Source organism: Fopius arisanus, unplaced genomic scaffold (assembly GCF_000806365.1).
Source record: "Fopius arisanus strain USDA-PBARC FA_bdor unplaced genomic scaffold, ASM80636v1 scaffold00015, whole genome shotgun sequence".
In the NCBI taxonomy this organism is placed as follows: Eukaryota; Metazoa; Arthropoda; class Insecta; order Hymenoptera; family Braconidae; genus Fopius; species Fopius arisanus.
The window spans coordinates 94,096-110,096 of NW_011887754.1; the positions used below are offsets into that span (position 1 = coordinate 94,096).

Consider the following 16,001-nt stretch of genomic DNA (forward strand, 5'->3'; position numbering starts at 1 on the left):
CGTAGTTTTGAAACATTCGGAGCAAAGAGGATTGACTAAAGTAGAGACTCAGTTCTGGGGGTTTGAGTGACCCCAGCGGCATCGTAGTACCTCACCCCAAGAGAGAGAGGGTGTCACACGCAATGGGAATTTCTACCCGTCAGCCGACTTGGTAACTGCCTCAGTAGCAGTCCCTCTGTCATCGGAATCAGTCGAGAGGGTGAGTGTTATTTTCTGCGTTACGAAATTGGTATTCACTGAAATTTTAGTCACTTTAGTCTACTTTAGTCTACTTTAGTCAATCCTCTTTAGTTCGGAGTTTCAGAAGTGTTTTATTTCATCCCGTGATGGCAGCACTTAATAATTAATTTTAGGGGGCAGCACTCTCCAGCGATGGAACATGTGATTGATGTTTTGGGGATTGTGTGGGGATATGGCGTCGTTCGATGACAGTCTTCCCGATAAATTGGAGTAATTTGACGTGTGATTATGAGATGTAGTGAGGCTAAGGATGCCGGTGGATATTAATAGATTGACTGAGGGATGGTTGGAGCTGGAGAGTGATCCAGGTAGGAAAATCCAGGATCTCCAATAATCTGGATTTGATTTTCGAGTTTTTGTCATTGTTGTGGTATTCTCGGGTTTCAGGACTGTTTACTCTGCTCCTGGAGGATTTCGGGGTGAAGGGAGTCCAGGTTGAAGAGATCTACGACCTTCAGAAGTCTCTCGAGGGCCCAGTGTACGGATTTATTTTCCTCTTTCGATGGATCGAAGAGAGGAGGTCGAGGCGGAAGGTCGTGGAGCAGGACGAGAGCTTCCTCAAGGATGAGGAAATTGTCAACAATATTTTTTTCGCACAGCAGGTCGTTCCGAACAGTTGTGCAACGCACGCTCTACTGTCCGTCCTCCTGAACTGTCCGAACATCCATTTGGGCTCGACATTATCTCGTCTGAAGCTTCACACGTCGGGAATGTGTCCTGAAAATAAGGGATGGGCTATCGGAAATACTCCAGAGCTAGCCTGTGCTCACAATTCTCATGCAATGCCTCAAGCCAAAAGACGCCAGGACAAGAGCACTGCCGTGACAACAGGTAGATTTACGGGTGAAGCCTATCACTTCGTCAGTTACGTTCCCATAAGTGGAAGATTATTCGAGCTGGATGGTCTGAAGCCATATCCAGTGGACCACGGCCCCTGGAAGGAGCACGAAGAGTGGACTGAGCAATTCAGGAGAGTAATAACTGATCGCCTGGGGATCTCCACTGGAGAGCAGCTCCAGGACATCAGGTTCAACTTGATGGCCGTCGTCCCTGACAGGAGACTCGCCATCTCCCACAAGCTCACGATGCTGAAGACCAACAGGCAAATCGTCCTGGAGGCTCTGCAGCAGCTGGTGAAACTCAGTCATCAGGAGAACGATAAGAATTTGGATGGGGAGAAGGAGAAGAGAGTCAAGGATGAGGACAGAGAAACGGAGTTGAATGTTCCTACGGTTAATGTCGAGGCTGATCCTGGCGAGGCTGAGGAGACTGGCGGTCACACCAAGAATGAGGGACACCCCATGGAGAAGGTCGTCATGTGCGCTCTGGATTACGCCACTCCTCTTAGGATTCAAACTTCACCTGCTCACAGCTCATCGAGTACTGATACTTCATCTGAAATTGGCTCTGCATTCAATTCACCCACGCAAGGTAAGTTATATATTATTTTTATTTATATTGTTTAGGTTATTATCGGATCGGAGATTCTCAAACATACCAGTCGATTTCTAGAGATTAATTGATTATTCATTCATTTGGGGGAGAAGAAAGAATTTTTTTCAAAACCACAATTCTGGATAAATACGATTAATCAGACGAATCAAGAACAATTAATCCTGGGGATTAATTTATGTATGAAAATTACTCAACGAACTACTCTGTAGTCCTCACTTAAAACCATAACAAAAACGTTTGGAAGAACATGCCTTCCTCGTCTCGCAGAACATTAAATTATTGGGACAGGCCAGTCTCACCGATTTTATCGTCGCTGAATGTTCGTCAGTGTAACACAAGTGGTAGAATCTCTCTGAATTTTTATCTGGGTACTTCCCGGCCTTCTCGCAGGGATTATTCCTCGGCTCATTTCCCTCATTATCTCGCAGGAGACTTAATTTCTCCACCTGGACTCCTTCGGTAATTTTTCTGCATGATTTGTACTTGCGCTGATCGCAGAGATTGATCTGGGCATTGAATGCAGTGTTCTGGGGACAAGTGAAGTCATGGACCTCAGCTGTCTTTGGTTCGCACATGTAGTACTTCATGCAATTCGTGACATTTGGCAGGCGAATTCCACTGGTGCAGGGGACAATGTCCAGTACTTCGATCTTAACTTTCGCTGACAGGGACTTGTACTTCTCGGGTGTTACGTACTCCCTGATACCCAAGTTACCTCTGATCGCTATTACATTATTCTCCTCGTCAATGACTCCATTCAGGGGAATTTCACTGACTTCTGGCTCATCTCCAGAGGGATTCCTCTCCGTCGTGGTTGAACAGTTCTTCGCCCGATTCCTGTCACTCCTTGAATTTACGGTCCTATTGAAAATGTAATTTCGAATAAATTGCACGATGAATTCGTTTTTCGACATGTCGATCACTGGAGACGGGGAAAAAGGATTTTTGTAGAAAATCACATGAGTGACTCCATCCACTCGCTGTATTTTCTTCTTTCCTACGGAATTCGGGGCTTCTAGCGGGGGCTGAATATTATGTTTCATCTTTTTGAGGCTTTCAACTTCTATCAGGGGAAATGGAATGATCGGAGGGAAGTTACCGAAATTGAAGAAGCCATTTGACTCGATAGAACTCGGATTCAATTCGTGATAACTCGTTTTTGTCTCGTCAATCAACTCCGGAGAATTCGGGGGCTTTGAAACGGTTTGGATGGGCTCCACACAAGTCCAGGTATCCCCGGGAAGGACGCAGAGGCGGATATAAGGTTGAAACACCTGGGGAGCGAATGCAAGAAACGAATTCAGTAGTGAAAAAGTTAAATTGCAAGTTGATTTGCATAATGTGTCCGTTTTCAAGGAATAGCTTTGAATTTAAAGGAGACAATAAATTTTCTGTAATTACCTTTTTTATTATTCGTATTTTACTGAAAAAAATTTGGCTATCTCCGTTAGATTCAGAGATATTCTAGAATGGGTAGAGGTCAAGTCGATTTGTTACTCTTTAGCTGTTCTCTACTGAATTAAATGAAGAGACGAAATTTATGGGAAAACGTGAGTTAAGGGTTGATGTGAGGTACTTACCAGTCCCTCTGGACATTTGGCTGGAGCCCACACGTACCCCCCCTCAGGAAGATTGATGCACTCGTAATAAATGGAACATCCAGTTACGTGCGGTTTTCTTGCCTCTGGACACTTTGACGCAACCGCGAGTGTCAGGGTGAGAAGATGAATCGTTAAAGTGCTCTTCATTGTGTTTTGGTGAATACTGAGGCCTCCTGAGTCTTCTCCTGGAGGAGTCCACGGGACTATTAACACCTCCCGAGAACAGTTAGGGGTCTCGATTTTTGTGATAACTCGACGATTCTGCTAAATGAACGGCGACCTCGTTTTAAACCAAATCGGTTAAGTAAATTTATGAGAGAAATTTTGTTCGAAGGGAACTATTTTAACCGGTGGCTTATTTGCAGCTTGGGGGTGGAATTCTGGGCAGAGCAGTCCTACGTCGACTAAGGACTTTAAAAAATTCGTCGTTATTCGAGTCGCTGGGGACGAGAAGAACGAGGCAGGTCTGAGTAAGTGATTTTTTTTGTTGTTCGCTGGAAATTTTTTTTATCTGGAATTCAATTGATTGTGAGAATATTTTTTTTGCATCACGTAAATCTTCTGTGTCAGAAGTATTTTTTTTTTTTAAATCAGTGACTGGAATTTTTTCCAGGTCGCTCTCTCGGGAATATCAACATAAATGGAAAACGCCTAGTGTCTGACTCTGGGCATCTGCATAAGAAGGTCTGTCTCTCGGGGGAAGTTCGTATACCACATGCCAGGGTGAAAACCAGTAATGGAGATACTGTTACGGAGGAGAAGAAGGTTGAGAAAATTGACTCGAAGTTGTGCTCAAAATATCCAGAGCTGTTTGAGCCACATACTTTTGCTCCCAAGGATCTCCTGGCGTTGCTGAAGAACCTTGAGCACGAAATCAGTATTTGTGAGACTTGTCTGAAGGACGAGAATGACAAGCGGAATAAATATAAAGTGAGAAATATTATTGACCGGATGGAATTAGCATTTCTGAGAAATTTTTCCTCATTGTCTGTTTTTTTTAAATTAGATTGATGACTGTAGGCGGACCCATAATTACGACGAATTTATTTGCACCTTTCTGTCAATGCTGGCACAGCAGGGAAAATTGGCAGAATTGGTGCAGCAACATTTAACGCTAAAAAAACACACTTCTGTCACAGTGAATCGAGTGCACAGGTAAGAGAGGTTAAAGGAATAGATTTAGGAATAATGAATTCGGGTGTTGGAATGATTATTTTGTGATTAATGCATTAATTTCCAGATCTTCAAAAAAAACCGACGCCCGACCTAATGCCTCACGTCGTCGTCGTGGCAGAACTAAATGCAAGAAACGAAAGTGAGTCCTCGATTCTCTGTCGAGTCTAATCTCCAGTTCTACGCGGGTCGTGAACAATGCACTCATAGAGAACACAAGGTCTGCTTGACTTTCCAACTGTACCATCCGGTTTATTATTGTGATAATTTCAATTATCGATCAGTGTCCATACGAATGAATTATCAATTAATTTAATGTTCAGCGTTTACTCAATTCCTATAATTTGTATTACACCGAATTAATTTAGTGGTGATAGCGAAATAACGAAATTGTTGTGAGGACCTTCTGCGTAGCTCTGACTTGGCTTTACAAAAAAAGTCCTGAGAAAAATTCAATTATTTTTCTTAGGTTCAGAGATATTCCTCGCTCGCTGGGGAATCAGCCGATTTGTTATCTCACAATTTACGTCTTCGCTACTGAATTGTAAGGATTTTATTAAAAAATAAATGATAAAATGTGAGGTAACGATTTACTGTCAAAAACATTGAAAATATTTATTTCAATATTCATATACAAGTACACTACACGCTGATATGTCTTTACATCTAGACGCATATCTCGAGGAGGAAATAAACTTTCGAATGCATCGTAAAACTCAACTCCGTCAGAGCGAATTCAATCGAATTAACAGATCTTTCCATCACTCCGAACCCTGTCCCAATCTACATTCATTTACTCCAGAGCCACTCACACATCTCCACCCATAAAACTCATCCCCAATCTTCCAAACTGGGATGTAGTGGTCAGGAAGTCAGATAAGATACCACACTCCACAATAATATCCTCCAATATTTCAAATGTACAAAATGAAAAATCCTCTCTCCGTAAATAAAAGAGCTCAGCTCAGAGATATTTACAAATATTTTATTTGAATAGTAAAAAGCTACAGATGAATCTTTGACAATTCAATAATAAAAACAACGCCCACAGTTTGGATGCACAGATAAAGAGGAGTCGAGTGCAAAAATTTTCCAGCGACTAGAGCCTATGTAATGTACAATTAAACGGTAGTTTGTTCTCGAGTAATTTCACCTATTTCATCTGAATAGATTGTCGATAGCGACTACATAATTTCTGGGTTTTTCTCTCGTTCGATACCAGGCACTGGTGGTTTTTTTTTTAGTTTGTTTTTTTTTTCATTCAATTCTATAGAAATTGGTCATCACTATTGATTCTCGACAGATTGTTTCGTAGATTTAAACGCTCGAGTGAGCAGTTACAAAAATATTCATTCAAAGGCTGAACATGTAAACATTGCAGTTTAATTTTATTCACCAGTCCTCTCGTCATAAATATCCTCCATCACACTATTTCCAATCTCCATTTACAAATTTATTCCGTGCGAATCTGCTTCTACGTTTTTCATTATAAAAAAAAACCAATGTATCCTGTGTTCGTGATAAGAACACTGAAACGGTAATAAAACAGTCTTGTGTTGGGCTCATCGGGGCTTTCGGTTTTTAAATGAATTCATTAGTTTTTTTTTTTCTGCATCAAGACCACAATGTTCGCATTCAAAGCGCCCTCCATTCTATCTTAAAAATGGACAAGAAGCCGTCGATACTCTCCTACTTACAATTTGTTAATTATAATAAATAATTCGTCTCAGGGCAAGGAGAGGAGGGTTAAGGGGTGGGGATTGGGAATTCTTAATAATAATATTACGTAGATTGGTGTATACTATTCTCCATAGAATTCCGCATGTACGATTCCCGTTTATAGACTAATTTAGTACGTTTTACTGATTCTTTTATAATACAGCTGACGATTTCTCGTGGGGGAATTCTATGTTAAATAAATCTCAATTTTCCAATTTCCTGCCACGAAAAATCGTCGATAAAGACATTCAATCGTAATTCCAATAATGTGCGATGAAATATCGAAAACGATTTGAATGATTCAGTAGAAAAGAGATAGAACTAATAGCGAAGTTTTCGAGAAATATATCTGAATCTACGAGAGATCGCGAAATTTTCGCGTTCTCATTTTGCTCTAGAAGAGAGAATCGGAGAAAAATGACATTTCCCTCAGTTTCAGAAATATTCCGCAAAAAATCGGCTATGGAACAAGTAGACTTATTTCCTTCTATCTCTTCACTGCCGAATTCAATGAACAATTTACAAATATGTGGGGATATCTTAGGGACGTCTTCCTTCCTTAATAATTAGATATTCATCTCGTGTACAAATATAAATATTACATATACTCACAGGGCTCCGTTTAATACTTTATACAAAATTCTGTTGATTACGGGCCTTGTTTTCCTTACCAAAAAAAAAGGAAAAAGAAAATAGAGAAAGAAACAATTACACTCGCTCGAACCATTAAGTGGCTTCACCTTCGAATAATCATGCATCGAACTAGCACTGTGGGCATCAAAATATTTACAAAACGCACGAGAAATGAAAAAAAAAAAAAAGTGGGAAAATAACTCAATGAGATTTGTCTCGTTCTTAGCGAAAAACCTAAGGTCAATAATTTGGTTGTAGCGAGTGATAGGAAAATATTGAATCAACCCCCTCGCTGTGAATAAAATTCTGATGGTAGTGTATAGCCGGTTGCGCGATACGTCACACCAACACCTCGCAAAACTCGATTAATTTTCTCTAAACATTAATAACACAATAATATAATAGTACCTACACGATAGAAATGGAGGGTATAATCGAAACAATAGGTAATAAAGAATAAATCCTAGCTCCTTAGACATACGAATGAACGAGAGTGCACTCGAGAGCTCGTCGAAATAATTATATCTAAAATTATTCTCACGAAGGCGCAATCGCCACGACTTGACAGCCATTGAACGGTACATTATCGAGTAAAACCCCAAGGTTGAGTCTTGGCACGACGATAAACTTAAAGAAGTAAATCCATTGGATATCCATCAGCTTCATTGTAGCCCAGAGCCAGCCCCGGTGCTGCTTGTGATGCTGATTGTGTTGCCCTGGTGATTGATCTGTCCAGGAAGTGGATCGCCAGTTTTACCAAGACGAAGAATAGACTGTAATGATGCAACCTCAGAGGCAAGTCTGTCAAGTCTGGACTTGACCTCTCGTTCAGTCTCAGGAACAGCTGTTACATTTGTCGATGGATTCCACTCAGCCCCGAGTGAAATACCAGAGTCCCTCTCGTCGCTGGAGCCCTCATTGTCCCAGGGTGGTGACGCTCTGGGTCCAGGCTCCTGCTTGATACCCTGAAGAGCCAGTAGAGCACTGGCAGCATCTTTGTCACCAATTCTCGACTTATGCCTGAGTTTGTGAGGTAGACAGTTGCCAGCTGATGCACTCTGGGCTGCGACAATCTGCGTACTCTCGTCACCACTTCCTGAGGACAATTCAAAGGGGGACTGGGCTCGTCTGCCCCTCGACAAATTGAGGGCACTGGTGGTATCAAAGTGCATTGCAGGATGGGGATAGGGATACTGGAAGCTCTCAGTCTCTGGATAGGCACTCGTCTCTGGTACGTACAATTGGGCTGGTGATCTCGGTGATCTTGCCCCACTCACCGGCTGATGTATCACCGACGTGTGAACTGGACTCGGTGTTCTTGCATAGAGGAGGGCTGCTGATGGTGGCAATTTGGCCCTCTTGACACTCATCGTTGGCTCGGATGGAAGGGCTGCCAGTACATGCTCAGCACTTATCACTTGATCACCGCAGATGCCAAATTTGTCTCTGATAGCGTCGAGCTGGGCCTTCAGTATGTGATTCTCCTTGCTGAGCTCCATCACCCTCTGCTCCAGTACCATGTCGTTGAAACGCCTCTTCTCCCTCGATCTCTTGGCAGCCTCGTTGTTGCGTCTACGTCTGTCCCAGTAGCTGTCATCCTTCTTGTTGTCGGGAATAAATTCGCGCTGCTTGCGCTGTGAGAAAAGTTCCTTCCTTATGTCAAAGTTTGGGGGGTAATTTTCGGGATGTGTCACCTGCGAATCGTGATGCATCTGCTGTGATCCCTGCTGTTGGCCTTGACCCTGATGGTGATGGTGGGGCTGTGACTGCTGGGGACCCTGTGACTGGCTCTGGTGCTGCAACTGCTGCTGGCTTGGCTGGTGCTGAGTGTGATGGCCCTGGTGGCTCTGGTGGCTCATTGGTAGGGGACCGTGACCATCGTGACCACCATGAGGACCATGACCCGGGTGGGCCATCGTGTGACTCGCTGGCATGGTGCCGTTCAAACAGGCGGTTTCACCGTTTATGGGCGATCCACTCTGGCGGGCAATAAACTCTGCCACCATAATTTGTCTTCTCAGAACATCTGAAATCATAAATTCAAATCAATCCCATTAATTCATCAATCGGATTACCATGTAGCACATACATTATCTCAACTCGAAATTCAACTCGACCAATCAATATTTTTAATTGTTATTTTTTATTATGTATTTCATATATTTTCGGATTTCAGACAAATGGAAATTCAAAATATCGATTTATTGGAGATTTGAATTGAAGATTTTGATGTTGATATTATGGCTCTGTGTGAATTCAGAGGGAATTTTTTAGCCCGAGTAATTGAGGAAGTCATCAAGGATTTTCGTGTACGTGCAACCTTTTTCGAGAAGGTCGGACTCGCCGTGAAACTGATGACATGGGAGTCAGGAACGAGGAAACGTGTGTCACTAAACCTTGTTTATTTTACACATTGATGGATGAGTCATTATAAGTCTTGACTCTTGCCTGTGAATTTGCGAATCAGTGTAAATGAGTTCGCACAAATAATTTAGAATTGAGAGAAAATGGAGTTTTTATGGTGCATGTGGGTCGACTGATGCAACCCGTGGTGAACAATCCCTGGAGATAGAGCACGTGCATTCTCGTGTAGTTATGTGATTACACAAGAATACTTCGCCTTGGAACTCCAAGTTGGAGGGAACCAGAGGTGAGGGGGATCTGAAGGAGCCGTGAGCACCGGAGAGGTGCACGTGCAGAGAGATGATGGAGTATTTCAATTTTATTTCAATGGTACATGGGCAAAACCAGTGGATAAGTCAAGCTCCAGGCATTGATATGTACACGTGTTTTATTTGCGTACTACACAACACCGGAAGTGCGATCATTGCCCCCGTCTATTCTGCGTCAACAGTGTGGGAGGGAACGAGACAAATTCGCGATTTAATTCATTATTCCTTCCATTAGAAAACCATTGAATGCCTTTCGCAAGTGTTTTAACTGCGCAAACCAGCAAAATTCCACCAACGAATGGAAAACTTTGCACCCAGAGGAATTTATTCATCTAGGAAAAATTCTAGTACTGACACGTGGACATGCCGCATATTCATATGGAATTTTCCCAGAAATACGGGAATAAGTCACGCTATATTAGAATTTCAAAAACATTTATTAAAAAAAAATTTTCCCGCACATGAAAGAATGACATTTGAATTATCCTTGCGGAATCTCTACGACAACGTCAGGGTGGAATGTCCTGAGGAGGAAGACCAAAGGCTGTGGTGAATTCTCAGAGTCACTCGTTATGATGACCCAGTGATTGCTGATTTAAAATGATTACAATTGTTCCAGTGCTTTTGGGTATAATGAAACAATAAATTTTATTCCATATGGAATATAAAAGGAGATCGTTAGACGATTGGGTGTTGCGTTGCGTCATCGGTGGTGTGTCAGGTAGCGTTGAACATGCGATAGAAATTATCCACACACATACAACTACCGTCTGTATAACGTGAACCAAAAACCGGCTTACGTAACAACGGGCGTATGTCGGCGCACGCGTACCCTGAGCTGATGACCACGTGCGGATAACCGTGGATTAAACCACCAGGAAAATGCACGTATGCTGATGTGTATTGTGGATAAAAGTGCTGAGGTCTGAGCTCAACGGTGAATGTCACCGTGCATCACATGGTAAAACGTGGAGGAATTATTATCGCGGCGTCGACGAGAGTGTGTGGGTAATCATTTGAGATGCCTCAGGTGAATCCACTGGAAATGGCGATGGTAGCGTTATGTCATGTTTCCGAGGGTAAACGTGCCATCCCGACCTCGGTTATGCAGTGGAAAACAGTCGCACGAGGTCGACGACGCATCGGATTACTCTAGCCAATCGCATTCATCGTAGTTGAATTGCTTAGTCCAATTTGACAGCTCAAGGGTTGATTGCACAAGTTGACTTTTTCGACAACGAGAAGGTGTCATGGGATTTATCAATTTTTCATTTAACGATCGATTAATGTCTCGAATGATCTTAGGGTAAACCATAAAAAATTTATTTCGTCTAAATTTTCATTAATTAAAAAAAATGTTCTGATGAGATTTTCTCGTTACGTCGGTAACGAGTCATTGCGTCTTATTTTCTCAATGACTGCTCGCTTTTCAGGAATTTTTAATGTTAAGCAACTTAGCAACTGCTTCACATGTCTTCTTCAGGTCTCTATCTGGAAATCGTGATGATGAAAATTATTATGTGAGTCATGGGTGAATCCAATGATACTAGCTAGCGCGTCATCTCTGGTGCCTCGGGTTTGGTACAGTTTCCACTGGTTACGTGTGCTGATTTTTGATGACTTTATTCTAATTGCATGAGATTCTGGGAATTTAATGGATATTCACGTTTAGGAGGTCGTACTTGTTTGATTAACCCGTAATGAGTCATGTTTAAGTGTAATTACGGCTCATCGATTTATTTGTGACGCACCTCCTCTTGTTCACTCATTCATCGATTGATTGATCGGTGGAACAGTCATTCATGAAAATTTCATCTCGGCTTTGCGAGTTAATGGGAATATCTGGGGAAAAATTCGCGGGCAAAAGCAGTTGCAGGTTTCGATCGATGGTCTCAGGGCTGACGCATACGGAAAACCTCGACGTGAATTTGAGTGACGGGGTCAGACCAACGTGCAATGTATTTTCCCGGCCTTGATTTTCTTCCTAGAACGGTCGGTATGTTTGCCGGAAACCACCACTGATAACCAAATTGTTGAAATCCCTCATTCATCGATTAAAATAGCCAGAGTAATTGGAACAATTGGGACGATTAAAAAAGATTCAATTATCATGAAGATAAACGTACCAAGAATATAAATTTATTTCAAGACTTGTCATCTTCAGGAGCCTTCATACTCTCAAATTGAATTCCAACATTTTTTAATTTTCCATGACAATTAAAAAAAAGAAGGTAAATCTTGATGCAGAGTTTCAATTCTTTCACGTGCACCGATAAAAAGTGATTAATTGAGCAGAAGAATTTTTTTTCTTTCCGCTGCGATAAAATAGATGCAGACGGGGATAATGAAAATAAAAATGGAGGTAAGAGACATTGCAATTGGATGCGTACATAATGGAGCGAGTGAACCAGGCGGGAGTACACACGTGCTCTGGTACACACGATTGCGCAATACCGTGGACGCACGTGGCGCTTGCAAGCAATCATGCACATGCAGATACATAACAATCTATTCGCCTACGAAGTACGCAGTGACTTTTTCCAACTACGTATTTATTTGTCTCGCCAATCATTCATTTATCCGGGAAAAACTCGGTGGGCAGATGATAAGATCCACGTCACCGCGGGAAATTGTGTGTCCGTACTAGAACGTCCCAGACATACCGGGGAAATGATTTCTGCAGCACGTGGATTGACACGAGCCATCGCTCTTTCTTTATGAATTAAAAATAACTTGAGTTGGTTATTCTGATTTTGAATTATTTAGGCGCACTCTAAATGCACAGCGTGTCATTTTGCTAGTAAAAAACCAATGGTAATCGTTATTTTATGCGATGCAGACGGAACGACGCGTGGCTGAACTCCTAATCACCATTCTATGACCTTCTGGACGATTCAATCGAGGGTGATAAGACCATTATTCCGATCGATTTAATCGTGAAATTTCTCGAAATGGATTTTTTTTTTATAGGGAATTCTTCGGTGTTTGGTGAGCCGCTCGGTGAATAGTCATTGTGTTAATGGGTTTAACTGTCAGTGAACGTTTGATGTATGATACGTGTTTGAAGAATATTATATTTTAATTGAATAGAGAGGCACTAGTTCAAGTAGAGCAAATCACACTGTGACGTTTCTTATCGCTCTGTTTATCGTCTCTCTTTCTCTATTCCCGTTATCTCAGTCCCAATTGCATAATAACGGTCGCGGGAAGTGGACAGTGTGGGTCCGGTTTTTTCTATTTGTGAGAGTTGATGAGAGTTGATAGAAAATAGCCCATACTTCGACGAGGTCAATTGGAAACAACGCGATTAAACATTATTCTGATTACAAGTTGTAATTGAAAATCGGTGTTTGTTCATGTGGCGATGATACGCCCCTAGTTAATTTTCTTACGTAATTTCTCGTAAAATGCGTCACACACCTCGTGATGAGGATTCAATGCGGAAGGGGAAGAGGGAATAATCTGATGTTTAATTCGTGTTGAAGTTTGTTTTGATGATTCGGAGGAATTGCGTTGCCTCATTCGAGTGGAGGAAGTGCTCGGGAATTCTTTGGAAAAATTTCTGGAGTTTTCCTAGAAAATTTCTCATTATCATTATCATCCCCGGAGAACATTTATTGGTAAAAAAAAAAATTTAGTACTCGAGTAACTTCTGGTGATTTCTCATGAACATTTTCTTCTGTGTAACCGTCATAAAATTCATGTGAAAAATCGAGGAATATTCTTGGAGAATTACCCGTCGCGTATTTAGCGAGGAATTCTCGCGAGGTCGATGTCTGAATCCGACTGAAGGCAACATCATCGATTAGCATGACGCAATAACGAGTCATTGACGGCGAATACGTGCCTAATCTTTGCGAGAACAATCAACATTGAAAAACCCATGCGAGCGAATTTGATGGGCCCATAAGTCGGCTGAACAATTAGTTCACACTGCTGATTAGATAAATTTTGATTTACCGAGAACGCGGGTTAAATGGTTTTTCTTCTTTTTTTTTTTTAACCGAGACCGTCAAGTTTTATTACGTATTGCTCTCACTCGAGGCTGTGAGAGCTCTGCAAATTGGGCCGTGGCACACTTTTCGCGGGTGATACGCGGTGGATGGGTCTCACAGGGACGAGAGGTGAAGGTAGGACGATACTTTTGATATCTCAAGCTTTTACGAGACAAGTGGGGAGTTAAAATGGAGGGGATCAGCCCTTCGCGCCGGTTCCGAGAGTCAACATTGATCATTTCTCGTCGAAACGGCGAGCCACGTGTTTCACTCTTTCATTTCAGACTGCTAAACTTTTTTTATGCTCTATCCAACCGTTTCCCATCCCTCGAAAATAAATTTAGTACCTCAAGGAGCTAATTATTACTCATTACCCACCCGGCGACACGCGTCACCAATTTTCCTAATTTCTGTCATGAAATTCAAACGATTCGAGTGAGTTCTGACTACTCCCCAGTTTTTCGGGGATATCTCGGAATCCAAGGCAGATGATGAAATTTTTGTAATAACCTTTTTTGTAGGTCTTTGTCTTTTTGATAATAAAGATTCTGATGCAAGTAGTCGAATATCCCGTAGATTGGGAGATATTTATTTTATTTTAAATCATGAAAGGACTTAGTGGAATTTTTCAGTTGTTGGTCACTTGAATTAACTGTCAGGTGGAAACATTGCATGGCCAATACCGAGAAATTGCTGAATTAACCCTGGGATGAAACCGTACACATCGACTCGGGTTACGAGAGTTCATATGACGCAATGAAGAACCACCAAGTAGTAAGAGCGTGAGTTCCCTCGAAGGTCTCGGTACCCTCACGACCTCCTATTGGGGCACGACGAATTTAAGCGTTAAAACCACAGGCTCCAGTGACCGCAGAGTTCATTGATCCTTGCGTCACCAATGTTAAAAAATAGAGAAGACCGGGTCCGGGGGAACGGGAGGAAAAACTCGAAAAAAAAAGGCCAAGAATGAAGAATCACGTTGCCTCATCATGCCAACGACAAATTGATTATGTCACTCCTGAATAGATACCGACCAAAATCTCTATTCTGTAATAGTAAAGTCCAAAGTCGTGACTGAGTTAGACACGTGCCAGGGGAAACGCGCCTCTTTATCACGTTTTTATTCCTCCAAACACCGCTATCACACACGTACCCCGCAACTCCACAAAACTCCAATCAATCACCCGCTACAATGACCATAGCAGACTAACACTCGTTAACAAATACTCACCAATCGTTAAATTTTTCTCCGAGCGCAATGTTGCGCCGTTACCGAGATCCACTTTGAACCCCTTTTATCGTCGGCGAGCGAGAAAAAAATAGTCTGATCCGTAAATCCACAAGAGAATCAAAGAAAAAAGAAAAAAAAAAAAATCTCCTCTCCAAGTAATCGGTAAAAGTAAACCAGGAGAAGAACTTGGTCACAAGTCGAACAGTGAACTGGAATCCCAGATGACTCCAACTCTCCTCTAATAAATCGTTGAACTTTTCACTTTAAATCTTGTCGTAGCACTTTGTAAATGATAATAATCAATAAAAACGAACGGGAAAAAAAAAAAATAAGAATTCCAAAGCCCTCGAACTTGGCGGGATTGGACACGTCCGTGCGGTACGACGTCGCGCTTATGACTGAACTGTTTGTCTGAGCTCAATGCGGGATAGAGTGGCGGGACTTGTCTCTCTCCATGAGTTTAGTCTCTGGCCCCAATGTCGTATCGCGTGTGATGCTAAAAGGCTGACGCCAACGAGTGTTAGTGCCGCGTGCCCGGTGTATGCCTTCGCGGTACCCGACGTGTTTCGGTGCTGCAGTGGGAGGTGGAATTGAGAATACATCGCGCCCCGTCTTGCTCCGCAGGGTGAGGATGGGGGGTGGTGGATGGGGGGAGGTGGATGGGGGGGTGACGTATTTTTATTTGTTGAGGATGGGGTGGTGGTGGTGGTGGTGGTGGTAGTGGCACTCGAGACACGGATAAGCCTGAAGGGGAATGGAGGGGTTGTGGCAACTCCCCACTCTTGTTTCAGCGTCAGTGTGTGCACCACATCTGGATCCCCACTTTAAATCCAGTACTGCTGCTGATGCTCCTGGTGATGGTGTGCAGCGGGGAGACGCATCGGGAGTCGGCACGGATCTTGATAGTCACCACTCTCGATCCCAGTGGCTCGATCCCCCAGGGACCGAACGGTCCACAAATTACGCGACACTTGGGTAATTGGGAGGGGGAGGATAATTATTTAATGTTTCTGTCGAGGCAGGGGGCATTGCAGATGTTGGGAGAGATGTGGAAATTATGATTTTTTTTTTATTTATTATGATGGATTTGAGAGTTGTTTTTTATTTTGGGAGAGGGAGACGGGTTCTAGCGGGCAATGAGGAGTAATGAGGGGGAATGAGGGGTAATGAGGGGTAATGAGGAGGTAATGAGTAGTTGGCGTGGTCTTGCGTATTTTACTTAAATCTCACGGTTGTAACATTGACGAGTCATCAAGAAAAAGTCATCCGATGACGAAGGGAA

General features: G+C 42.6%; 2 protein-coding genes across 3 annotated transcripts; one reads left to right on the forward strand and one right to left on the reverse strand.

Moving 5' to 3' along the window:
• Nucleotides 1-109: 109 nt before the first annotated feature.
• On the forward strand, nucleotides 110-6,504 carry calypso (ubiquitin carboxyl-terminal hydrolase calypso). The gene is made up of 7 exons (XM_011299618.1): nucleotides 110-199; nucleotides 354-548; nucleotides 628-1,671; nucleotides 3,662-3,766; nucleotides 3,910-4,226; nucleotides 4,303-4,451; nucleotides 4,537-6,504. Exons 2-7 carry the CDS (start codon nucleotides 491-493, stop codon nucleotides 4,613-4,615), a joined length of 1,752 nt encoding a protein of 583 aa, XP_011297920.1. The 5' UTR covers nucleotides 110-199; nucleotides 354-490; the 3' UTR covers nucleotides 4,616-6,504.
• On the reverse strand, nucleotides 6,068-15,237 carry LOC105263410 (uncharacterized). 2 transcript variants are annotated; one of them, XM_011299617.1, is made up of 3 exons: nucleotides 14,720-15,237; nucleotides 8,516-8,847; nucleotides 6,068-8,455 (listed from the first exon to the last, which is right to left on the reverse strand). In XM_011299617.1, the coding sequence occupies exons 2-3, from the start codon at nucleotides 8,825-8,827 to the stop codon at nucleotides 7,484-7,486; spliced, it is 1,284 nt and encodes a 427-aa protein (XP_011297919.1). In that variant the 5' UTR covers nucleotides 8,828-8,847; nucleotides 14,720-15,237; the 3' UTR covers nucleotides 6,068-7,483. The 2 variants fall into 2 exon arrangements, with proteins under 2 accessions (XP_011297919.1, XP_011297918.1); XM_011299616.1 differs by having other exon boundaries at nucleotides 6,068-8,847.
• Nucleotides 15,238-16,001: the final 764 nt, after the last annotated feature.

Coding starts and splice junctions, on each gene's coding strand:
- calypso (XM_011299618.1), top strand. CDS start 491: ATGCCGGTGGATATTAATAGATTGACTGAGGGATGGTTGGAGCTGGAG. Junction 4,227..4,302: donor ACAAGCGGAATAAATATAAA/GTGAGAAATATT, acceptor TTTTTAAATTAG/ATTGATGACTGTAGGCGGAC. Junction 4,452..4,536: donor ACAGTGAATCGAGTGCACAG/GTAAGAGAGGTT, acceptor ATTAATTTCCAG/ATCTTCAAAAAAAACCGACG.
- LOC105263410 (XM_011299616.1), bottom strand. CDS start 8,827: ATGGTGGCAGAGTTTATTGCCCGCCAGAGTGGATCGCCCATAAACGGT.